At 37.6% G+C, this 25,706-nt stretch overlaps 1 protein-coding gene across 1 annotated transcript in view; it reads right to left on the bottom strand.

Moving 5' to 3' along the window:
- LOC122747705 (aldehyde oxidase 4-like) overlaps nucleotides 1–25,706 on the bottom strand; it is a 138,978-nt gene that overhangs the window by 84,422 nt on the left and 28,850 nt on the right. The window contains exons 2-7 of the mRNA XM_043993587.1: nucleotides 20,837–20,945; nucleotides 13,119–13,227; nucleotides 10,967–11,093; nucleotides 2,578–2,639; nucleotides 811–897; nucleotides 408–488 (exon numbers count right to left, since the gene is read on the bottom strand). Coding sequence (XP_043849522.1) covers nucleotides 408–488; nucleotides 811–897; nucleotides 2,578–2,639; nucleotides 10,967–11,093; nucleotides 13,119–13,227; nucleotides 20,837–20,945 — 575 coding nt within the window. The remainder of the gene's footprint in view (nucleotides 1–407; nucleotides 489–810; nucleotides 898–2,577; nucleotides 2,640–10,966; nucleotides 11,094–13,118; nucleotides 13,228–20,836; nucleotides 20,946–25,706) is intronic.

The raw sequence follows: 25,706 nt of genomic DNA on the forward strand, positions 1-25,706 counted from the left end.
TCTGATTAAAAACTCTTCTCACCTTTGGTCCCCTCTTCCACCACTCTAAAACCATCACTGCAGATGGAAGAAGGAAGCTGCACCATTTTTTTAAAAATTAAGATTCCTGGAAGTTAAAGGATTTGCCTAAATGAACTAATAAGTGGTAGATCCAGACCTTGAACCTGTGTCTTCAGAATTCCAGGTCATTTCCCTTTCCTTCATGTCATATCCCTGTTCTTTAAAGTAGAGCTTAACCAAACCCTCTAAGAACTCACCTGGTTGAACATTTGGGAGCATGGAACTTGACTGTTATGTTCTGATGTTTATTAATTTTTTAGTATGAGTAGCATGATAAATAAGCAGTAGTTAATGTTTCCTTCTATGTTCATATAATCATCATAGAAAACAAAATTAATATATCTTACTATTAGCTCAGGTGGAAATATAGGCTCCTGGGATGGATCAAAGGGCCGGAATTCACTTTCATCATACAGCTTGGTACACATCTCAAAAACAAACCAAATTTAATTTCATTAAATGAATGTTTTATGGAATAAAGGGATCCAATTACAAGAAGAGAGAAATCATGATCTTTACCCTACAGAATGCTTTACCCCTAACCGCTAGTCCCATCCTTCCCCCGAACCCCAGAAGCATGGTCAACTGTGGTCTGGTTCCTTTGGGGAACTATTTGGAAGACTATGCTCTACTTTTTTTTGTTACCACATACTTTAATCATTGAAGGAAGCAAAATAAAATTCATATGGATTTATGTAATTCATTGATCATCAAATTAACCACAAATTGGGAGTGAAATTCATGACATACTTTTTCCTCTTTATCCAGGGAAAACTGATTTTCCTCTTGATCCATGCAACATTTTCCTGTTCCTTGAAGTTGACAAACAGTTGATTCCTATGGAAATGACATCCTTTAGAAATATGTTCCTGTGTTAACTCTGCAGGAGTTTATGGAGGATCTAGTATGTGTCCAGGCTTATACAAGGTCCCATAGGAAGTACAGAAGAAGTAGATGTGATCTCTGTCCTCAAGTTACTTACAGTGAGGAGTGGGGAATGGGAAAAGGAGACAGAAGGCTCACAAAAATGGAAAAAAAAACTAGAAACTATGATGAAGAAACAAAAATATCTGTGATGGTACCATGCAGAGGAATCTCTAAGTGATGAAAGAAGACAATAATGGACTGGTCTGAGTAGAGTACAATTCTCTAAGGAAATGTTCTTGAGGGAAGTGAGTCTTGACCTGGTCCCAATAAAAATGTGCATTTTTTAAAATCTACAACAAACAATACAATTAATAGTTTTTCAAGTAATTACTTTACTCAGTTTATGACTGCCACAACATTCTCACAGAAGCAAAAGGCAACTCATCCTTTATTATAGTCACTCCTATACTCATAAGATGAAGGTAGGACAATCATTTTGATAATTCAATCATAGAGAAATTATTTGATGGGGTTGGGGGGGGGGGTTGTCCCACTAGACCAAGTAAGCTCCTTGTAAGAAGGATCTGTTTTATTTATCTTCTTATCCCCAGCAGTCAACTGAATTAATTGCACAGTGTAGATTGTGGAATAAATCAGTGACCTCAATTATAAAGAAAATTAATTTGGTTTGTCATTCATTCAAAAAGCATGTAGTAAGTACCTACTAAGAGCCAAACACTATGCTAGTGTTGATGTTCAAAGAAACCAATAGTCCAAGACTTCCAGGAGCTTACATTCTATCATCTTTTGACCTTTTTTATCCCAAACAGCATAGTGCCTGTCACATAGGTGCTTAATAAATGCTTATTGACTGGCTATTTTCCTTTTCATGTCCAAGGGTATTACACAATATGCCCTCCTTTAAGGCAAAAACAATGCTCTTTTTATGAGAATACTCACTATACAATAGGGGAACCTATTTTAGAGGCTAAATGAGGGCACTCAAAGTGAAAAAGTCTAATAATTCCCATTATTTTCTATTGATTTGGTAGTACATCTTATGATAGTAATTGATTTGGTAGTAAATCTTATGATAGTAATAACAAAACAAAGAAGCTTTTATTAACTGTAACTGTATGTAAAGGGATAGTAAAGGCTTTTAATTGCTAAGATTTTTGTAGTATTAATAATGGAACATAATTTGAGATTTAAAAGTTAAGTACATATAACATTTTTCTTCTCTTTTTTTTTTAAATCAGGGCAATGAGGGTTAAGTGACTCACCCAGGGTCACACAGCCAGTAAGTGTCAAGTGTCTGAGGTCAGATTTAAACTCATGTCCTCCTGAATCCAGGGTCAGTGCTTTATCTACTGTGCCACCTATCTGCCCCAGAAATGTTTTGTTTTGTTTTGTTTTTTGTTTTTGCAAGGCAATGAGGGTTAAATACATATAGTATTTTAAGCCTTCCTTTGACTAAAGACATATTTATTAATTACTTCCTTTAGAAAATATATGCTATAATTGTCATCTGACTCAAGCTGGGTCTTACAGGACAACTCCAGAGATATATCACTCTATATGTAAAAATTTACTTATTTAAAACTTAACATATCTTCCTTGTCTTCATTCATACACCTTTATTTTACTTACCTCACAGAAAGTCCTCCCACTTTCTATAATCGGTCGGTATCCAGTACATCGGCACAGATTACCTGAATAAGGAGGAAGTATGTTTAGGTATGGAAATCTGAATGTAATACCAGAATTTTTTGATGTATTGATTAGTTTTGCTAGTATTTCCTCCCTCTTTTTTTATTCTTTGCTCCACGGGATGACTCTCTGGAAGAAGCAAGGAAATGTAAAGCCCAAAGCTATTAGTAATATATATTTGTAATAATGACATATTTTATGGAATAAAAAATAAACATGCCATCTTATCTCTTATCTCATATTAGTAGAATGAATAGAATGGTAAAAAAAATTTCACATTTCCTAAAATCTGCAAGATGTGCCATTTTTTTTTTTTTGGTGAGGTAACTGGGGTTAAGTGACTTGCCCAGGGTCACACAGCTAGCAAGTGTCAAGTGTCTGAGGCTGGATTTTAACTCAGGTCCTCCTAAATCCAGGACCAGTACTCTATCCACTGCACCATGTAGCTGCACCCAAGATATCCCATTTATAAGAACTGTTACACTTTAAGGATTTCTGAATGCTGATATACTCATTACAAGCAGATCTCAACATCCACAATACATTTCTTCCCCTGTGAATGTTTCCCAAAGTTGTATCTTTAGACTCTTTATCTTCTCAATTTATACTCTTTTGTGGCCTCATAAGTTCTCTTGAAATGATTTATAGATACACATATATACATACATATAAATATGTGTATGTATATATACATGTATTTCTAAGTGTAAAGGCTCTATATATAGGTATTATAAACATGTGTGCCTATGCATATACATACATACACATATATATCTGTGTATATATGTATATATGTGTGTGTGTGTGTGTGTGTATATATACATACACACACACACACACACACAGACTCATGACTGGTGTTTGTTTGTTTGGGGGTTTTGTTGTTTTTTATCCAGCCATGGAATCTTCCAACAGTTTCAGTCCCTCATCACTGACTGGATGTTGCAAGCTAGTTGTCTTAAGGATATGTTAAGCATAATATATCTAACACTGAACAGAAATCTGTTCCCTTTAAATCTTCCCCTTTTCCAAACTATCCTATTTCCACCAAAGGTGCCACTACCCTTCCAGGGTGTCGAGTTCATCATTTAAGTATTATCCTGAATTCCTCATCCAATTAGTTGTCAGATCTTGCCATTTTTACCCTTTCAACATCTATCATATAAGATCACCCCATTTCATTCACACAGTTATTACATTAGTTCGGGGTCTTGTCATCTCTCAAATGAATTATTGCAACCACCTCCTAATTGATCTCTCTGTCCCATGTCAGCTGCCACTTCAGTCCATTCAAACATTTCCTGCTAAAATAATCTACTTGAAGTGCATATCTGACCATGTGACTCCTCCACTCAACCAATGCCAGTGGATTCCTATTCACTCTAGAATCCAATATAAATGTTTCTGTTTAGCCTTTAAAGCCATTCACAAGCTGGCCCCAATTTTTTCCAGGCTTATTGGCCACTACTCTCTTTCCTGCATTCTATTATCTTGCTAAACTGAGCTTCTTTCTGTTCCTCATACAACATAATCTATATTCTGTCTTTCTGCTTTTGTAGTGTTTAATCAATGCCTAGCAGTTCCTTTGTTTCCTTTAAGATGTGGCTTAGACACCATCTTCTGCATGAAACTTTTTTAGACCCCCGTGCTCCCAATTCCTGGTGCTCTCCCTCCCAAGCTACCTTTTATTTAGCATCTTTGTATATATTTATATTTATGATGTATATATTTTCATGTGTGGTTGTTGTCTCCCCCATTAGAATGTAAGCTTATTGTGAGTAGGAATTGTTTTGTTCTTCCTACTTTGTACATTTTTCTTCCATTTATACTATAAAAACGAGAGTGAAAGTGTCATAGTGTATAGAGGGTCTTCCTTGAAGGCAAGAAGATCTGAGTTCACATCTTGCCTCTGACACATATTAGTTATGTGATGATGACAAGAAACAACTTCTCAGTATTCCAAGCAGCTATCTAATATCATAATGTGTATATGTGATGCTGATCTACATTTATGAAAGGAATTTTCACGAGAGTTCCTCAGATTGATAAAATCACAAATCAAAATAAAACAAAACCTTCCCACAAAAGCTCTGTCCATTGTAGTCTCAACTTCTCCTTGAAACCTTATTTCTCACTGCTCTTCTACATTTAACTTCTTAAGTAAAATTGTTTCTGTGTTCACAAGAGAGGGAGGGAAGGAGGGAGGGAGAGAGAGAGAGAGAGAGAGAGAGAGAGAGAGAGAGAGAGAGAGAGAGAGAGAGAGAGAGAGAGAGAGATGGACATATTATTAGATTAGCTAGAGATATAGATGATATAGCTAGGAAGAGAGACAAAAACAGAAGTAGAGAGTTACAGACAGAGTGATAGAGATTGGAGATAAGACAGAAATAGTGATAGTCATATAGACAACATGAATATAGATGATGTAGATATAGATATCTGTTTTCATTCCTTTACCCTTATCTTTTCCTAAAATAACATCTCTTTTCTCTCAATTTCTTGAGACACTAGTCATCCTCCATGGCCCAGATAAAAGTTTATCTTTTCTGTGAAGTCTTTTCTAATAAGATTGTTTTGAAGTTATCTTTCCTTCCTATGTACTATACAGCATATTGTTTGTACCGCATATATGGGGTTATCACTTAGTACTTGTATTTGTAAGTTATTTTTTGTATATCCCTTATTTCCCTAACATAGTTACATGGAAATAAAAGACAGTTTACTTGTCTTTCACATTGTTTGGTCTTCCTCACACTATTTAGTGGATTGTCTTGGATGGATAATAGTTGCTCAATAAATATATATTGATTTAAATGGCAAAAATTTATGGGTAGTCAATGGAACCCATGAGGAAACTAGTTTAGTTACATTTTTAAGATATCCTGTCTCTAAAGCATTCAGATAACTCATTTAATAAAGAAACAGTCACTATCTTCTTATCTTTTAAAGGGTAGAGGACTATGAGTGAGGAATATTGTATATACTATCAGACTTAATTCAACTGTTTTCTTCCCTAATTGTTTTATTCTATGATAAATGGGATGACTAACAAGGTGGAGAACTATATATTCAGAAATGAAGGTGGTGCAAAAATAAAATTGAAAAATCTCAATAAAAATTGAAAAAGGAACTTTCTTTAATTCAAAAGAAAAAAAAGGATCTTAGTGGTTTGGAAAGCCTTACATTTGCTGAAAATTACTAGGCTGATAATTCTACTGACTAATATTTAGTAATTTGATATGGAATATCTTTACAGTTAACATAAACTTTAAAAATTACTATGCATACACAGACAGATATATTAGATAATAACAATTCAATTATATCTTTTCCTTGGAGGAGATAAATATTATCAACATTACACACAAAAAAGGAAAGAGAAATATTTAATATCAATAGTGATTGTAGAGGGAAAAAAGTCTTGAGAAGGCAATTAACATCTCTATGATGTCTTTTAATAGGTTAAAGGCTAACTACTTTAAAGCTTTTTTTTTGGACAAAGTATTTCTCCAGTGTCAAAGCACTTCTAAAGGCCTGTGAAGACAAGTACTTAGTATCAAAATATATAATCTTGAGTCTTTTGACACTAAGAAATGACTCAGAATGGTTTTAGGACTATTTTCCATATACTCCTCAAGAAGAAAGTCGGTATTAGATTAAGTAATAATTCATAAAAATGTATTGTTTGGAAGTAGCTGACTATACTTCAGAGTTCTTTAAATGCTGATCTATATGTTTTATTTTAAAATGCATATAAAGGTGAGTATGGTTATTTAATTAACATTTTAAACTATTTTAATAAAGAATATCCCTTTATTTATAAAAGGATATGGAGGGGGCAGCTATATGGTGCAGTGGATAAAGCACCAGTCCTGGATTCAGGAGGACCTGAGTTCAAATCCAGCCTCAGTCATGACACTTACTAGCTGTGTAACCCTGGGCAAGTCACTTGACCCTCATTGCACCCCCCAAAAAATATATGGAGAGTCAGAACTAAGTTAGTGTCATAGAATAAGCACTACAGCCAAACTCTCCCAACATTCTGCTCCAAAGAACTTTAAAATAACACATCAGTTCAAATTCTAGAGCAGCAGAGGCAATAAAAAATCAGCCCAAGACAACTTAGGAGGTTGGAAGAAAAGGTCTGTGACAAAGAGGTGGAGTCTAGAACAGAGTACACATAGAAGTACACCAGCTGAGGACCTTGGCAATGGTGACAGCAACAGCACCTTCTGGAGCTCTCAATCCAAAGATAGTAATAGAATTGGAAAATCAATCAGAAATAGATTACAGGGGACCCCTGTGCTGGCACTGGGCATAGAAATGCATTCTGTTTGGTAGCTTCACTATCCATACTCAATTGTTGGTCACAGTTCTTAGGTGAAGAGTATTACTTTCTGTCATGAGATATAATGGATCCTGAGGAATAGTATCACTTGTGATTATAAAAGAATAGGGGTCTTTCTTTGGTAAGTACCAGAGAGCAGACCAAGTGAGCAGTGACTATGCCTCTTCCCACATAATGCCACTTGGAAGCACTAAAAATTCCAAACCTTGAGAACAAGCTCTGAAATCAGAAGTGAAGAAAAAGCCTGAAGCCTGAGACAGTGCCTTCCTGCTCCACTCCAGGAACAGAGCCCAGCTTTAACATATAGTTAAACATCAAGAAAGAGCCTTGAAAAATGGGTAGCAGGAGGAGGAGGAGGAGGAGGAGGAGGAAGAAGAAGAAGAAGAAGAAGAAGAAGAAGAAGAAGCAGCTAATCACAAAATCTATACCATGGTGGCTTGGAAGATCAAGACACAAATTTGTTTTGTTTTGTTTGTTTGTTTGTTTTTTAAGTGAGGCAATTGGGGTTAAGTGACTTGCCCAGGGTCACACAGCTAGTAAGTGTTAAGTGTCTGAGGCTGGATTTGAACTCAGGTACTCCTGACTCCAGGGCTCTATCCACTGCACTCTTTAGCTGCCCCAAGACACAAATTTAAAGGAAAGGAATGATGTCAAAATATCAAGCAAGCCTCAAAGAAAAAAAAAAACATGTAATTTGGACATAAGCCCAACAAGAACTCTGGAAAGTGCTAAAAATGATTTTTAACGTCAAAGTGGTAGAGGAAAAAATGGAAAAGAAATGAGGGTGATGTAAGAAAATTATAAAAAGATTGCAAATCAGTAAAAGAGCAGAATTGGCCAAATAGAAAAAGAAGTACAAAACTTCACTGATGAAAATAAGCCCTTAGAAAGCAGGATTGGAAAATGGAAATGGAGGTACAAAAGCTCAGTGAAGAAAATAATTCCTTAAAAATTAGAATTGGGCAGTGGAAGCTAATAACTCCTGAGACATCCTGAAACAAAAAAACTAAGAAAAAAGTGAAAAGATAAAAGGAAATGTGATATGTATAATTTGGGAAGAAAAAAGAAACCCTAACCTGGAAAATAGATCAAGGAAAGTCAATTTATGAATAAATAGAGGGGCAGCTAGGTAGCACAGTGGATAGAGCACCAGCCCTGGAGTCAGGAAGACCTGAGTTCAAATCCAACCTCAGACACTTGACACTTACTGGCTGTGTGACCCTATGCAAGTCACTTAACCCCGATTGCCTCACCAAAAAAAAAGAAATAAAAAAAGAAATAGAGTGGCAGATCTCACACAATATACCAAAATAAAGTTAAAATTAGTAAAGGGGATATCATATGTAAATTAGAGGAATGTGGAACATTTTACCTGTTGTGAGATTTTCCCCATCCCTTAGTTATAAGAGATTTACTATAGTTATAAGTGATTTGGTTAAGATAATAATCAATATATTAACTAAAAAATTGTGATTTATTCTATCTAATATAGATTGCATAAGGTTAAAAGGTTAAGTCTTTTCCCATATTTCCTAATTTTCCAATGTCAAGCATTAGGTAATATCACAAGATCTAGTAGTCAGCAATGCTATATTTTAATAATCACGAGTGACATACTTTCCTATAGAGAATTCACGGGGCAGCTAGGTGGCGCAGTGGATAGAGCACCAGCCCTGGAGTCAGGAGTACCTGACTTCAAATCCGGCCTCAGACACTTAACACTTACTAGCTGTGTGACCCTGGGCAAGTCACTTAACCCCAATTGCCTCACTTAAAAAAAAAAAAAAGAGAGAGTTCACGCTGCTGACCAGTGGCCTAACAATGACCCACCCTATTGTCATCATAATGCTGACATTTATAGTCATTTAGGTAGTTCCTCATATTTCCTAAGAATATGTTTTAATTTTAGAAGTACAACTAATGATATAATACTGTACAAGTGTAACTTTGGAAGGGTATATAAACCCATGGATTTTGTAATTCTGGGTCTTTCAGGCCCAATGCCTGGATGACCGGATTTATTGGGAGGCTAAAACCCTCTCAATAAACCTATTGGCTTTGTTGGGGGACTAACCCTCTCTCAATAAACCTATTTGCTTCAGCCTGGAAACTTTGTTGTTTTCGTTCTACCATCAGATTTAAAAATTTTCCTGACACTGTCACATCTATGGATACCTGCAGATTTGATGTTCATAGAAGAGACAGAAAGGATCATGTGAAGTGAAATATATAAATTTTTGTTTGTTTTTTTGTTTTGCAGGGCAATGAGGGTTAAGTGACTTGCCCAGGGTCACACAGCTAGTAAGTGTCAAGTGTCTGAGGCCGGATTTGAACTCAGGTACTCCTGAATACAGGGCTGGTGCTTTACCACTGCGCCATCTAGCTGCCCCCGAAATATATAATTTTGATTATACAAAACTAACATTTTTCACACAAACAAAAGTAATCCAGTTACTATTAAAAGGAAATCAGTTAAGCATAAGGAAAGGGGAATTTTACAAATTTTTCTAGAAATGAACTTGTTTTCAAATATATAGGGAAATGAGCCAAATTTCTAAAAACATGAGCCAGTCCCCAATGGATAAGTGGTCAAAGGACATAAATAGATAGTTTTCAGAAGAAGAAATGACAGTTATCAATAGCCACATAAAAATGTTCTCTATCAAGGCTAATTAGAGAGATGCAAGTTAAAACACCTCTAATGTCCCACCTATAAAATGAGTTAACATCACAAGAAAGGAAAATCTCAAATGCTGGAGAAAATTTAGAAAAATTGGAACATTAATGCACTGTTAGTGTACTTGTGAACTAGACCAAATATTCTGGCAAAGAATTTGGACTTATAGCAAAAGAGCTATAAAACTGTGCATTCCTTTTGATTCCACAATATTATACCTAGGTCTGCATTCCAAAGAGATCAAAGGAAGTGAAAAAGGATTTATATGTACAAAAACATTGAGGCAGCTCTTTTTGTGGTGGCTAAGAATTGGAAATTTAAGGAATGCTCATCAATTGTGGAATGTCTGAACAAGTTGTGGCATATTATTGTGATGAAACTATGGTGCTATATGATTAAACAGAATGTTTTCAGAAAAACCAGGGAAGACTTGTATGGACAGATGCAAAGTAAGGTGAGAAAAACCAGGTGAACATTATCCACAGTAACAGCAATATTATAATGATGACCATCTGTGAAAGACTTCACTAGCCTTATCAAGACAATGATCCAAGGTAATTTCAAGGAACCCTTGGTGAAAAATTCTATCCATCTCCAGAAAAAGAATAGGTGAGTTTTGTGTGCAAATTGAAACATATTTTTCACTTTATTTTTTTTTCAAAATTTCTCATATGGAAATGTTTTGCATAATTTTACAAGCATAAATGATATATATCTTGCCTTTTCAGTGGGTAGTGTAGAGGTGAAAGCTAAGGAGAGGATTTGTAACTCAAAGTTTTAAAAAATGAATATTGAAAATAAATACCAATAAAACCATATGGACTAGATTGTGTGTCCATCTAAATTTCTTAGTTTTTCATCTTTAGAAGTCTGCTTAGTCTACATAGTCAAAATAAGTCAAACTTATTTCATCTCAGTTTCAAAAAAAGAATACAAGGCTAACCTTATATATCCATATCATTATAAAATGCTGTATGTCAAAGAACTTTTTTCAGAATTGAATATATCTTATCTTAACAATGAACAAATCCCCCAAATGACCAAATAGAATAATGTCTTAGTTGACTCGTATTTAGATTTCTTGTCTTCCAAATCAAAATCAATTCATAAAAACCACGAAGATCAGTGAACTCAGACTTGGAGGATGATGAGCTGTCCTACACCAGAATCTGTGGTTAGATACCTTCTCAAATTCTTTTCCACTGTGCCCCAAGTCTCAAAGGTCCTTCCTACTCTATGGGTTCCTCCTATAATAAGGCAGAAATTTGAAGAGAATTTGATTTATTATGGAAGAGGAAGCTTACCACTAAGAAATTCCATTAACTGCTCTGTTGATGGATCTGGGTGGTTCCTTAGTAAAGTATATATGGACATCACCATTCCTGGACTGCAGAATCCACACTGAGTTCCATGGCATTTGGCAAGCCTCTCCTGAGAAGAAAAATAAAGTTTATGCCTCAAACCAGCTCCATTTTTCAATCTTGGTCATGAAAAAGCATGTGTCTAGTTTAAAATGATAAAGCAAATTTCAATTAAAATCACCCAGGAATAAGCAGTTCTTTCTTGGAATGAGATTTGTCTAAGAAGGGCATGGCAGCACACTTTAAGCAATATTATTCTTTTTTTTATTAGGCAATTGGGGTTAAATGACTTGCCCAGGGTCACACAGCTAGTAAGTGTCAAGTGTTTGAGGCCGGATTGGAACTCAGGTACTCCTGAATCCAGGGGCAGTGCTCTATCCACTGCACCACCTAGCTTCCCCCAAGCAATATTATTCTTGATCCAAATTTGAAAGCCTAAAAAACCATCCTGGAGGATAAGCCAATATTTCCGGAAGTCATTTCCAGGGTCTGTGTCTTTTCCCTTTCTTTACCTGTTCTCAAGGAATATGAACTGCAAGAACACCAGGGTTTTCTGCAAAAGAATGCTCTAAGCACAGTTAGTCCTCAACATGTACATAACATGATTTTGATCTAGTATTTATTTCTATTCTCTAGTAATGGATGTATGATTGAAGATCTCTAAGGTCCTTTTCAGTTTTAAATCTCATAACTGTATAGTTATATAGCAATCACTTTACTGTCCCTAGTTAGCAGCAGTATCAGAAGGGATGACTCTATTTTGGAATATAAACTGGGGTGTTCTTGTAATTGCTTGACAACCAGACTCTCCAGGGTGGGAGGATAGGGAATATAGACTTGACACATTTATAAGTTTAATCGGCATTTTAACACTTTCTTAAGTCTTGAAAACTAACCAAATAATAAATCAAGTCCTGATTTGTAACAATTTCTCATTTTAAATGCCCACATTTCAAATTTAACAATTGGATTTCTGGATCTCACAAGCTGATTCAAACAGGCTCTAACACATGCCTGGATATAAGGAATAATATGAGAACCAGCATGCAAGAGAGGATAGAGAGCCTGTCTTGGAGGTAGGAAAACCTTGATTCAAATCCTACCTTTGATATCTATACCAAAAGTGTGGCAGCGGGAAAACAATTGAGTTTTTCATTGCTCCAGGAAAGCTCCTCAAAGACTATCAGTTATAGGCATATTGGTAATCTTCTTTACAGTAACAGGAGTTTCTATAGTAGTTGTTCCCCACAAAGATGAAATAATATGAAAAATGGAATAAATTAAAAGATATAAGATAGGAAGGGAGACAGATGATAGATAATAAAGAGATGGATGGATGGATGGATAGATGGGTAGATGAGCATATGGATGGATGGATAGATAGATAGATACATAGATAGATGGTATACCAAGGAGTAAAGTTTTTTAATGACTGCAATATCTATCTGAATCAAAGGCATATAATATTCTATTCTACCAAACTATACTAAATGCTCTCTGAAAAATTTAAGTGGACAATGGAAATGAGAAATGAACAAAAGTCAAACTGGATGGCAGAATTGTTGTTTCATCTACACCAATGAAGAGATTTTCCAGTTGCTGAAATCACAGATCCATTTGATTAAATTTAGTATAGTATATATTTTCTAATTTCTCCACTCATTTTTCCTCTTAAGAAAACTTATTGAAAGTCATCTTTATTTCAACTTAGAAGCACAGAGAAACTTCTAAGATCTATCTTAAATGATGAAGGAAATTGGTTGAATCTAAAGAGTCAGACAACCTGAAGAACTGAAACACCTTTTAATAAAAACCATCCCCATGGTTCATCATCCCTAACTGGAGAATGTTCATTTCTGAACAGAGTCTAAACATACTGAAACTGTGATTCCACTCCTCATTGATTGCTAGAGTCAAAAAGAATCTTTGAAATCATATAGTATAACCCTCTCATTTTATAGATGTAGAAACTGGAGTTTGGAGAGAAGTGGTTTGCTTAAGGTTACATCACAAGTTGGGGCGGGGAGCACCCACATTTTCTGACTTCAAGTCCAAGGATCTTTCCTCAATGCCACAAGTTATAACATAACCTTACCTGAACTGGATGAATCCTGGTTTTGATGCTTCCGATACCTTCCACTGTGGTGACTGCAGCACCATGGAGAGAACATATGGGAACTAGGCAGGCAGTGGCAGAATAATGGCTACAGTGTTTTAAATAATGTAAAGGAAAACCAGTGATGATAATAACATCATAATAGTGCTTAATCAAGTCTCCTGTATAGTGACTAATTTTGCTTTATTTCCTCTATTCTTGCTTGGGAAGGACAAAACAAAACATGACTAAATAGAAATGGAAACCTAAGATAAGGGGGAAAATTGTAAGAGAGTACCTAGGTGAACTCCATGAATTTAAGCCATCAGGTCAAAAGAAACTGCATCATAGGACACTGAAAACCCTGGGGGATATAATTTAACCTGTTGTTAATAATTTTTAAATCATGAGAGATGCTACAGGTCTAGAAAAGGTAAAAAATTCTCTTGATTTTTCCAAAAAGGGGAAAGCCAGTCAACCCATCAACAAGCATGTATGATTACCATATGCCAAACTGAACTACATAACTCTTTTCTCTGTCAAGTAGAATAATCCTCAGACAGGGAAGAAAAGAGTGAAAAAATAATAAGAAATTATAAACTAAGATACCTAATACTATGACAAAATCCAAACTTTCAAATAGAAATTTCAGAAAGGATTTCTAGGGCTTCCCTAGGCCATCCCCTCCCTTTTCTCAAAAGAGCTAAAAGAGTGCTACAATTCAGCCCTCAGTCCAGCAATGACTTTGGCCCAATAATAACCACTAGGTATGTTGGGGTGGGACAGGTAGCAGTTCAGGCCTGGCCTAACTGTTTGTTCCTTCTCTACTCCCTGGGAAAACATTAAGAATCTATAAGTTGTTGGAGAGCAATTTGGAACTATGCCCAAAGGGCTATGGGGCTGTGCATACCCTTTGACCCAGTAATACCACTACTAGGTCTGGATCCCAAAGAGATAATAAAAAATGGAAAAGGGCCCACATGTACAACAATATTTATAGCAGCTCTCTTTGTGGTGGCAAAGAATTGGAAATAGAGGGGATTCCTATCAAGTGGGGAATGGCTGAGCAAGTTGTGGTATATGAATGTCATGGAATGTCATGTGCCATAAGAAATGATGAGCAGGGAGATTTCAGAAAAACCTGGAGAAACTTTAGTGGACTGATGCTAAGTGAAGTGAGCAAAACCAGGAAAATATTGTACACAATAAGAGCAACATTGTGTGATGATCAACTGTAATAGACTTAGCTCTTCTCAGCCATACAATGATCCAAGTAAATTCCAAAGGACTCATGATGGAAAATGCTGTCTATATCCAGAAAAAAAGAACTGTGGAATCTGAATGCAGATTGAACTGTACTTTTTCTACTTTTGTTGTTGTTTTTTTTTCTTTTTTGAGGTTTTCCCTTTTGTTCTGATTCTTCTTTCACAACATGACAAATGTAGAAATATGTTTAATGTGATTGTACATATATTACCTATATCAGATTGCTTTCTGTCTTGAGGATGGGGGAGGGAAGGGAAAGAGAGGGAACTGTCAGAAAATGGGTACTTGTCTCCTCTCAATTAGTATATAACAGTCAATCATACTCCTCCTGACCTGTTTTTAGGACAAAGGTCTCAGATCCCCTCCTCCCACTCTGGCTAACCAAATCACATGGCTCAAGGAGCCCTGGTCTCAATAATGTCTGCTTTGGAGTTGTGTCCATGTAAGGAAGAATAAGGTACACTTGGGAGTTATGCCCATATAAGGAAGAACTGATTAGGGATAGGAATACTGCTTTCTGATTAGCTAGTTTTTGTGCGTAGATTGTAACCCTTGAGTAATTGAACCAATGATGAAAAAGGTGAGAGTCCATTTGCATTAGAAACTAGGGTTTAAAACAGGGCCTGTGAGCCCCCTTTCTTGGCATCCACTAGCTGCACACTAGGGTGCCTCCTTCTCATGAGAAGGAAATTAAAGAGCATTTGTCACATTGCTGCTTAGTTCCTGAGAATTATTGAGAAGAGGATAAGAGGATTGTTTTCCCTCACAAGAACAATTTGGAACTAAAAATCTTGTAAAAACAAACATTAAAACTATCTTTACATGTAATTGGAAAAAAAATACTATTAAGACTGAAAAAAAAAGATTCTTAAGTTGGGAATTCTCTATTTAGGGAACATGGGATGGGAGCAAGTTGATCTAGTCATTTAGTTCTAGTAACACAGAGAAGAAAGAAATAGAGGGAGCCTGAAGCCAGTTTCAAAAATGTCATTAGAACACAGAGAACTGGACTTGCCAGTTGCGAAGAGATTCTCACAATCTATGGCAGGGAGGGGAATGTTAGCTCACAGGCACATTATTTTGAACAAAACAGTACTAATGCTAAGGAGACAATATGCCAATATGGTCTGAGAGCCTGAAGTCAGATGGGTGAAAGCAGGGTATGACCATTTAAAATTTAGTAAACTGGTATAAATCAGATTTGAATTATTTTTTGTTGATTATCTAGACTTATGAAAGTGATGGAGTGATAACATTAATTAGATTTCAAATGTGTATGGGGTACATTTCTTTTTCCTAAGAGGTAGTTGTTAAACATTTATAGTTACATCATGGGTGGAAGACACAATAACTTGATCCTCATTCTTTTCCATAGCCCCCAAAATAATTCAATGTTTAAGAAGAAGAAGAAAGATCTTACTTCTCCTAGGTGGCACAGTGGACAGAGTACCAGACTAGAAATCAGGAAGACTCATTTTTGAAAGTTCAAATCTGACTTCAGATACTTACCAGCCATGTGACCCTGAACAAGTTGCTTAATCCCATTTGCCTCAGTTCCTTATCTGTAAAATGAGTTTAAGAAGGAAATAGGAAACCTGTCTAGTATCTTTGGCAGGAAAATCCCAAATGTGGTAACAAAGGATCGGACATGACTTAAATGATTGAAGAAAAAAGAAAAAGAAAAGAAAGACCTTGGAATTCTAGCCTGAGGTGGGTTGCCTTGATCCCCTGAGTCTCACACCTTCCACTAAGAAATAAGTCAAAGTGTCTTAGAACTCACCAGGGCTGGGGAATTCCCTTTTCCAAGACAATTTTATGTTCAGGAAAGAGTTGACCATGGCTAGCCCCATGCAAAATTATAAGGAAGGTCCACTTTTGTCTTTGTCACCCTTCCAATCAATTTCACCCATGTAGTTTGTATTCCATTTGAAAAGAAATGGAGGACTTTGTTATCCTAATACTTTCTAAAGTGTTAAGGTTGCCATGGGGAATGTGACTTTTAGCAAAATGCCAATATTAGAAGAAATCTTGGAGATCCTTTAGTCCAACCCCTGCATTTTACAGAACAGAAAACTGAAGCCCAGAAAAGAGATGATTGACTTGATCAAGAATATATAGGTAATAAATGACAACAGAGTAAGGATTTAAAACAAATTTTTGACTCCTAATCATTTTCCTCTTCTCATTTGACAAATGAGAAAAATGAAGTTTAAAGAAATTAATGGAATTGCCTAAGGTCACATAGCCAGTTATATATAAAAGGGGGGAAAATTGAACTGGATAATTCCTATGGGTCTTTTTGAAAAACATATCTTTTGAGCTTGGAAACAAAAAAGCCTTTAAGATTCAAAAGAATACTTCTCTCAAACTAGTATTCCTTCATGTCAGTCCTATTTGTATTACTGAAATTATGGTCTGTAAGTCTCTAAGGATAATGGAGGGAAGGGGGACTATTCCCTCAGTGGTACCCAGTTTTCAGGGCAGGAGTCACTACCTGCTGCCAACCCATGTAGCATGTTCAGTGTGTCTGGCTTTGGCAGCATATAATGTATAATGGATGAATTCTACCCCCAAATTAGAGCAAATATGGGTATTACATTTGTAACGATTGGAATGACACCACCTGCTGGAGACTTACTGTAGGACAGCTCCGCCATGAGGAGAAGGCACCTGAGGGCAAGACATGTGGCTTTTCTTTGGTGTCAAGAAGTGACATTTGCTTGTGGGAGGAAGAGGGGGTGAGGCTGGCACTCTCTCTCTCTCTTTCACCAGGACTCTCATGGAGAGTGGAACAGGAGAACTGTAGCTCCCCAAGATAGATAGATGAATCTAGGCCTTTCTCTTTCTCTTCACCAAATTCTTATTCTCCTTAATAAATGCTTAAAAGTTTAACTCTTGCTAAAGCTTATAATTTATTGGCGACTACTCATTAGATATTTTAGACAGACTAGCTAGAATTTTAGCCCCTTACATATTCCTATTTCCTTTTTAGTTACTGCATGAGGAAGAAAAGACCTTTAACTGACTGCTGAGCCAGAAATAAAGGTACATAACAAAAAACTCCACTGAAAAAACCTGATCTCTCACTTCCTTTGTGATGATCAGGCAAAAATTGCTAGAAATGAGGGGCAGTATGATATTGTGGTGGCTTTCTATTCTTCTCACTCAGGACATATGGCCTTGAAATACATTTTCTTCCTTTTCTTAGATGAATGTGTATTGGAGATAGAATGGACTAGGTCACAACTTTGTGAGTTTTGAAAGGTCAGAGAAACTCCTAAAAGTTCAGCACTTGGAATCCAGTAGGAAAAATGCAGTGTTCTGCAGGCAAGACAAGGGAGCAGCTCACCTAACTTCTATATCACACATGGAAATGAGCTTGAGAAGATGAATGCTTAGTAGCAACCACTTTAAGTCTGAACCCACTCTCCCTGGGATTGAAGGTGGTAAAGAGAACAGTGTGCTCCAGTTTAGGCTGATTTTTTTTTTATTCTTGTGATATCTTTTCAATTAATATCCCTTTTTAAAAGATGTTTGTTGACAATATCAAGGAGAGAGTAACTGCTTAAATGATACTGGGAAAATACTGATAGTAGCAGATGATATTGGGTAAATATTCACTTAGGCAATTGGTTTTAGGGGAACATACTGGATGGAGGCTTGAGGAAATGACATCAGAAGAAATTAATAGCTCCTCATGGGTATTACCTAGAGCACTGAGGGGATAGAGCTATAACAATACCCTAACTCTGAATTCCTGTCTTGACAGTGCAGTTGGAGTAGAGAAAATGAGCTCCCTGGACCTATATATGGGCTACATGAGATTGTGGAACTTCAACCTATTGGCAAACTACTAAGCACATTCAATTATATCAATTCCATTTGTGTGAGGAACTTCTGGTATGAAAATTACCTCTACCAATTCAGACCAACAACTCTCTAACTCATGGTCTTGAAGAGCTTCTTGGAGAACCTGGAGATTATAATTTACCCAGAAGTCCTTGGCTAGTACATACTAGAGGCAGAATACTACACTCCCTAATCCTAAGGCTCACCTCCAATCCCATATATCATGATGCCTCTCATGAATTTCACTATCATTAGCCTAAACTTAATTTTAGTAATCCTCATCTAATGAGGGACACATAAAACAATCTACGAGATTTTTCCAGTTTGTCTACAAAAGGACATGAGTATAAAACCTGCCCAAGCTGGGGCCCACCTAGAACACTAAGCCATCCAGTAAAACAAGATTCAACTGGGAGAACTGGCAAGTCTATACTTGGCATGAAAATACTTGCCCACCCATGCTTGTTGAATCAATTACTATTATTCTCCTTGAGACACAAAGAAGCTCATAAAACTGACTCAGCAGGTTTCACATAAATCAGAATTCTCAGGTAGAGATGCTGACTTGGAAGGAAGGAAAATAGCTCAACCACAAGGATGGGCAGAGGAAGTAATTGCTTTCTACAGTAGGATAGGTATAACTTGAGGTATGCCATAAGATGCTGCTGACCCTAAACAGCTTGGATGAACTCTAAGGGCCTTCTTACCTCTAAATTGTGCGATTCTATAGTTAACCTCAGAATGGCTAAATAGCCTACATTTTTTAAAGCATTTACAAAGAAATTCACTGGCCTTCAGAGCTCAATGGATATACCGACAGCAACCTCTTCTTAGCCCTGTAGCTAGCTAATGACATGGAGAAAGACAGACAGGATCCCAAGTATGAGCTTTTGCCCTGGGCCCTGGGCGAGAGCTGGTGGAAGCTCATACCCAGCTTTCTGCATCAGCAGGATCAGCGGGGGGCACAGATGGGCTACTGGGCAGCTGTGAGCCAGCACTGTTGTGAAGAGGTCATAGATAAGGAAGCCCACTCCAGGGAATGGCCTGCCCACCATGAGAGGTCTCATCAAGGCTCCCCCCAGGGGAACCAGAACTGTGCTGCTGTCATATCCCATGTCTGAAATCTCTCTCCACTGGGCTGCTCTGTTTGTGGCTGTCGGGTCCAGTGGGCCATTCCCCATTTACTCCCAAACAACCTTCCCTGAAACAGAACCACCTTAAACAGTGCCCTCCCCACTGCAGCAGTCCCCTACACAGCCTCCTCCAGTTCAGTACTTTCCCACTCTTTCCTTAGCCCCTCGGCCCAGAAACTGCTTCCTCTTTCTCCTTACATTGCAGCTAGAGCCTATAACCTACACTTTGCAGATTATGCCAGAGCTGGCTGCCACTGCCTCCCCCTGCTTCATGGAAGTTAGTAGGATAAAGTGCAATCAGTACTGGCCTACCAAGCCCTCTCCACAGTTGCTCCTGTGTAGGGTGACTGCCCTCCCTGGCTTCAGGCTGCCCTCCTCCTCCTTTGTTCCTTTTCTTCTTCAGCCTCCTCCTTATTAAGCATCTGCCCTCCTTGTTGTCTAACTCCTATCCTTCTTGACACTCCAAATGGTCTTGGTTCCTTCTTTAATAAAGCAGAGAATAGACATTTAAAAAGGCATACTTTCAAAGGTATAAGGCAAATATATAGCTGAGCCCAGGCCCTGTCGGCAAGCAGTCTCTAGGTCAGTTTAAGGGCAAAAAAAACCCTTCAAAAACCAATATGAGCATTTCCACTAGGCTATAGCAATCTAGTGATTGCAGATTTATGACATAAAATTTATTATCAATAATTCTATAGGACTCACTAATGCAGAATGTATCAGTATATCAATACTTAAAAACATAAATCAACAATGTGAAAAGTAACAGCCAAGGAGTCAACAAATGAAGTTTTCAAAATTACATCAACGGAACTGACTTGTGAGAGAATACTCACCCGAAAAAAAAAATTAACTGTACATTTACCACTTTTTTTTAATTGCCAAATTTCTCTACGATTTTTTAGTACAGTACTATCTAAACACACACACACATACACACACACACACACACACACACACACACAAGCCTGAATCTTTAATCCCAAGTGATACTTTTTGGGTTAATATGCTATTTCCAAAAGAGCATCCATGAAAAATATGTATATGTTTTCTGGTATGTGCCTATTACCATGGTAACAAAGCAGGACAAATTTATGGCCAAGGAAAAAAAGTCCAAGAGAGATGCTAGGTCTATGCAGTCATTTTGCACCTGGAGAATTTAGGGTGTCTATTGGGAGTCATTCAAAGAAGAACACATTTCAGACAAAGTTCCCTAGTCCCTAACTTCTTAAATTGTGGGTTGTGACTTCATATGGGGTCACATAATTGAATGGGAAGGTGGCAAAATTTGGCAACAGTAAAAGGATATGTATCCCTATTTTACATACATATTTACCTGGAGTCATGTAAAAATTTGTAGTTAAAAAGGGACTGCAAGTGGAAAAAGTTTAAGAAGCTCTGCCCTAGGGTATTTACTCCTCTCCTCCCTCAACCGTAAAATCCCCCAGCTTGGGTCATTACAAAGGATACCGGATCTTCTTGGTGACTGGGTTGTATTTTGATATCATCACTGTGCAGGCCCCACAGCCTCCTGTTCCACAGCCATATTTGGTTCCTGTCAGGCATACTAGGAAGGAAAGTAGTCAAGGAAATAGGATTGCAGAAAGCATTGCACTCGTACTTAACAAGTAACAACTCCAAAGAAATGATCATTACTGAATGACCAACTTTCCCATATCTCAGTTCACAGATCTAGAGAGATAAAAGACACTTTAGAGATCATTCAGTCCAATTTTCTTATTATACACTTGAGGAAACTAGGGCCTTAGAAATGAAGAGATTTAGCCAAGGTCACAATCCTGTTAGTGGAAGAATCAAGACCAAGTCAGGCCCCAAACCCTTTCTTTTTGGAGAAATCCTTTACATTTAGTGCTTTTTGCATTAATGAGTTTAGAGACAAGAAGAGACCTGTATAAAAGCTATGAACATGTAACATCACCGTAATTGGTTGGGCAGTGAAATATTTTTCCATTCAACCATTTTAAAAAATTTGAAACCAAATTTGTTTTGCTTGATTTTTCTCCTAATGAATTGTTTCAATCAGAGATATCAAACATGCAGCCCCACCCTTCCCCTACTCCCAACCCCAAAGCCCAAGGAACTACAAAACTCCCTAGTGTGGCTGAAACAGATTAATTGGGAAATGTTTAATAAGTTAAAATACTAAATATTGCTATTCTGTGATTTTCTAAGTAAATATACATTCCTCAGAAATTTGTTTCTACTTTAGTTTGACACCACTGGTTTAAATTGATCCAGTGTTTTTATATCCTGTGTGTAAATCCAGTGACTTACCATTCTTCAGTTCATTCACAGATGAGGAATTGATGCAAACAAAGTGACTTGCCCAGTATCACACAACTAGTAAGTGTCTGAGGCCATATTCAAACTCAGGAAGATGAGTGTTCCTGACTCCAAGCCCAATTGCTGCCACTTGGATGCACATCAAACATTTTAGAACTTGACAAATTTTGTGCTCTGCTATCATAATTTGTGAAAACCCAGGCTTCTCTCCAGGCCAGGAAGAATCATCAGGGTGGGTCTTTAGAAGAAGTGTTATCTTATTCTTCACCAATAGAGGCATTAATAGTGCCAGAGCAATAAAGGTAAGCGTTTTATTGTACTTAATGCTGGTTAGGCCACTTAATCTGGACAATTCATTTCTGGACAGACACAATTTAAGAGATACTGATAAATTATAGGGCAAATAGGGTATTGAAAAGTCTGAAAACTCTGTCAAATGGACAATAATAGAAAGAACTGGATATATTCATCCAGGAATAGAGAACACTGGGGTGGCAAGGGAATATGTGGAGGCAGTCAGGAGGAGTGAGGAAGAGGACTGTCATTGCTATCATCAATTATTTGAAAAAGTATCATGAAGAAAAAGGATCCTACTTACTCTATGTGGATCTAGAGGCATAAAGACAATCCTTTAAGGGTATTTATGACAAAATTTCTAAATGGGGTACAACCTTAGATGAGATGACTTCTAACCTACTTCTAACTCAAAAGTACTATGATTCCTGACCATAATAGTCTGGAGTAGTATGCAGGGGAGATGGGGAATGGGTTGTGGAGAGGAAAACTATTTTCTTTCCCAATAGCTTTCTTTTTTTAATTTTTTGCGGGGCTGGAGCAATAAGGGTTAAGTGACTTGCCCAGAATCACACAGCTAGTAAGTGTCAAGTCTCTGAGGCCAGATTTGAGTTCAGGTCCTCCTGAATCCAGGACTCGTGCTTTATCCACTGTGCCACCTAGCTGCCCCCTCAATAGCTTTCTTGACTTCTCCACATTTATCCCATTGCCTAGACATTTATTTGGGTTACAAAACTAGACTTTTACAATATAAAACCCTCACCTTGAGAGGACAAAGGCAATTGGTCATGTAGTTATGAATCACTTTATTAAGATTTGTTGAAGTTATAAGTCTGAACATTTCTACACATTTATTCTCCTCTAAATCTGACTTATGTGACTCTGAATATGACCTTATAGTTTGTGTTATATATTTATAAATTTTCACAGAGAATTCATTTCATGGATATGGTCTATGTTGAAGGTAACTTCTGTCTGAAACTCATGACATGATGGCTCCCCAAATCCTCCAAATAATGCCATAGGGCAATTTCTAAAGCAGCAAAATCCACAGAAGAATGTGCTGAGATCATTTTCTAACCAAAGATGTCTTAGAAGGTTGGAAGGAGGGAGCTTCTGTGCCAAGACAGGAGTGAATCCCAACCCCACAGCCACCCTGACACAGATCCAGTCTAAGGAAGACCTTGCCAAAAAAATAGACCCCCAGATCCTCTGAATCAGTTGCAGCACCAGTATCATCTGGAACTAAGCTCACAGCCTTGTGAGAGGGCTAAGCCCTTGTCAGGGGGGAGAGTACAGGGGTCTCTTCTGGTGCTGAGGTGGAACTTGGGTTTTTCACCCCTGCTGGGTACCAGGAGGTAGACTTGAGTAGCAGTGGCCCAGGTTGGGGGAGGGCACAGGTTCATCAGAGCTAGCAACCGCAGAACACAAAGTTTTGCTGCCTGGTTAATTAGCAAGTTGACCTGGGGTAAACTATGGACCAGGGAATAGGCCAGGTGAGTGAAGAACCTGCCCTTCCTTAAATCATACCACGTGGGACCCCCTGAAGCTTGGGACAGTGCAGCCTGGAAACAGTACCTCACTTTAAGGAGCTAAAAGTCAAGTAAAAGAAAGGCAAGATGAGCAGACAGAGAAAGGTGAGGACCATAGAAAGTTTCTTTAGTGACAAGGAAGATCAAGATGCACCCTCAGAACAGGATAACAACCTCAGGGCTCCTATATCTAAAGCTTCCAAGAAAAATATGAATTGGTCTCAGGCCATAGAGGCACTCAAAAAGGACTTTGAAGATAAAGTTAGAAAGGTAGAGGAAAAATGGAAAGAGAAATGAGGGTGATGCAGGAAAGTCAACAGCTTGACAAGCCAAATGGAAAAGGAGATACAAAAGCTCTCTGGTGAAAATAATTGCCTAAGAATTAGGATTGAACAAATGGAAGCTAGTGACTTTAAGAGAAACCAAGACACAATAAAGCAAATCCAAATGAATAAAAAATAGAGGGCAATATGAAATATCTCCTTGGAAAAACAGCTGACCTGGAAAATAGAGCCAGAAGAGATAATTTGAAAATTATTAGACTACCTGAAAAACATAATCAAGGAAAGAGCTGAGACATCATCTTCCAGGAAATGATCAGGGAAAATTGCCCTGATATTCTAGAAGCAGAAGGTAAAATAGAAATGAAAAGAATCCACCAATCACCTCCTGAAAGAGATCCCAAAAGGAAAACCTCCAGGAATATTATAGCCAAATTCCAGAGTTCTCAGGTCAAGGAGAAAATATTGCAAGCAGCCAAAAAGAAACAATTCAAGTATTGTGGAGCCATAGTCAGGATAGCACAACACCTAGCAGCTTCTACATTAAAGAATCAGAGAGCTTGGAGTATGATATACCAGAGCACAAAAGAATGGGGATTACAACCAAGAATCATGTAGCCAGCAAAACTGTGTATAATCTTTCAGGGGAAAAATTGGAATTCAATGAAAAATAGGACTTTTAGGTATTCATAATGAAAAGACCTAAACTGAGTAGAAAATCTGACTTTCAAATATAACATAGAGAAGCATAAAAAGGCAAACAGGAAAAAGAAACTAAAAGGGATGTTAAAAGGTTAAACTGTTTACATTCCTACATGGGAAGATTATACATCTAACTCATAAGAATTTTCTCAGTATTAGGGCAGATGATAGAAATAAATTTAGACAGAGGGCACGGGTGGGAATTTATTATGAAGGGATGATATCTAAAGCATTTAATTTTTGTTTATCTTTTTTTTTGTGGGGTGGTTGGAGTTGGCTGACATGCCTGGGGTCGAGCAGTGAGTGAGTGTCTTGTGTCTGAGGCTGAATTTGGACTTAGGTCCTCCTGGGTGCAGGGGGTGTGCTTTGTCCACTATGTCACCTAGCTGACCTATGATGACATCTTTAGGGTAAAATTGAGTGGGGAGAGGATTGCACTGGGTGTGGGGGAATGGGAGAAGTAGAATGGGATGAAATCCCACATGAAAGAAACAGGAAAGGGCTTATGGACTGGGGCAGGGGGGGGGGGGTGAAAAGATGGGGGGAGGGGCATGGGCAGTGAATGAGCCTTACACCCATCAGAATTGGCTCAAAAGCCCTAATTTCATCAGAGCTGGCTCAAGGAGGGAATAACATACACACTCAATTGGGTGGAGTAATCTATCTAACCCAGGAGGAGGGCAGGAGGGTAAGGGCATAAGGAGGGAGGAGTAAAAGAAAGGAGGGCAGATTGGGGGAAGGGGAAGTTAGAAGCAAATCTTTTTTGAGGAGGGAGAGGTTTAAAGAAGATAGAAAATAGAGTAAATATCGTGGAGAAGGGAATAGGATGGAGGGAAACAGTTACCAATAGTAACTGTGAAAAAAATGTGAAGTCAAGGCAAGGGTAATATAAAATGATGATGACAATGATTAATTGATTATGATGATGATGATAAAACATATGGTACTTATTTTGCTGGGCTATTGTGAAGAAAATTCTTTGTCAGGTATAAAGTACTATATAAATGTTATCTGTTACTGTTGTTGCAAGAGTCAACCTCATGGGTTTATTGTAAGGAAATTTCTCTTTATAGTACTATATAAATGTAGTTTACTATTAAAAAAGTGATGAGCAGGATGCTATCAGGAAAACCCAGAAGGACCTATATGAGCTGATGCAAAGTGAAATGTACTGTATATAGGGGCAGCTAGGTGGTGCAGTGGATAAAGCACCAGCCCTGGAATCAG

Source organism: Dromiciops gliroides, chromosome 3 (genome assembly GCF_019393635.1).
Source record: "Dromiciops gliroides isolate mDroGli1 chromosome 3, mDroGli1.pri, whole genome shotgun sequence".
Taxonomy (NCBI): Eukaryota; Metazoa; Chordata; class Mammalia; order Microbiotheria; family Microbiotheriidae; genus Dromiciops; species Dromiciops gliroides.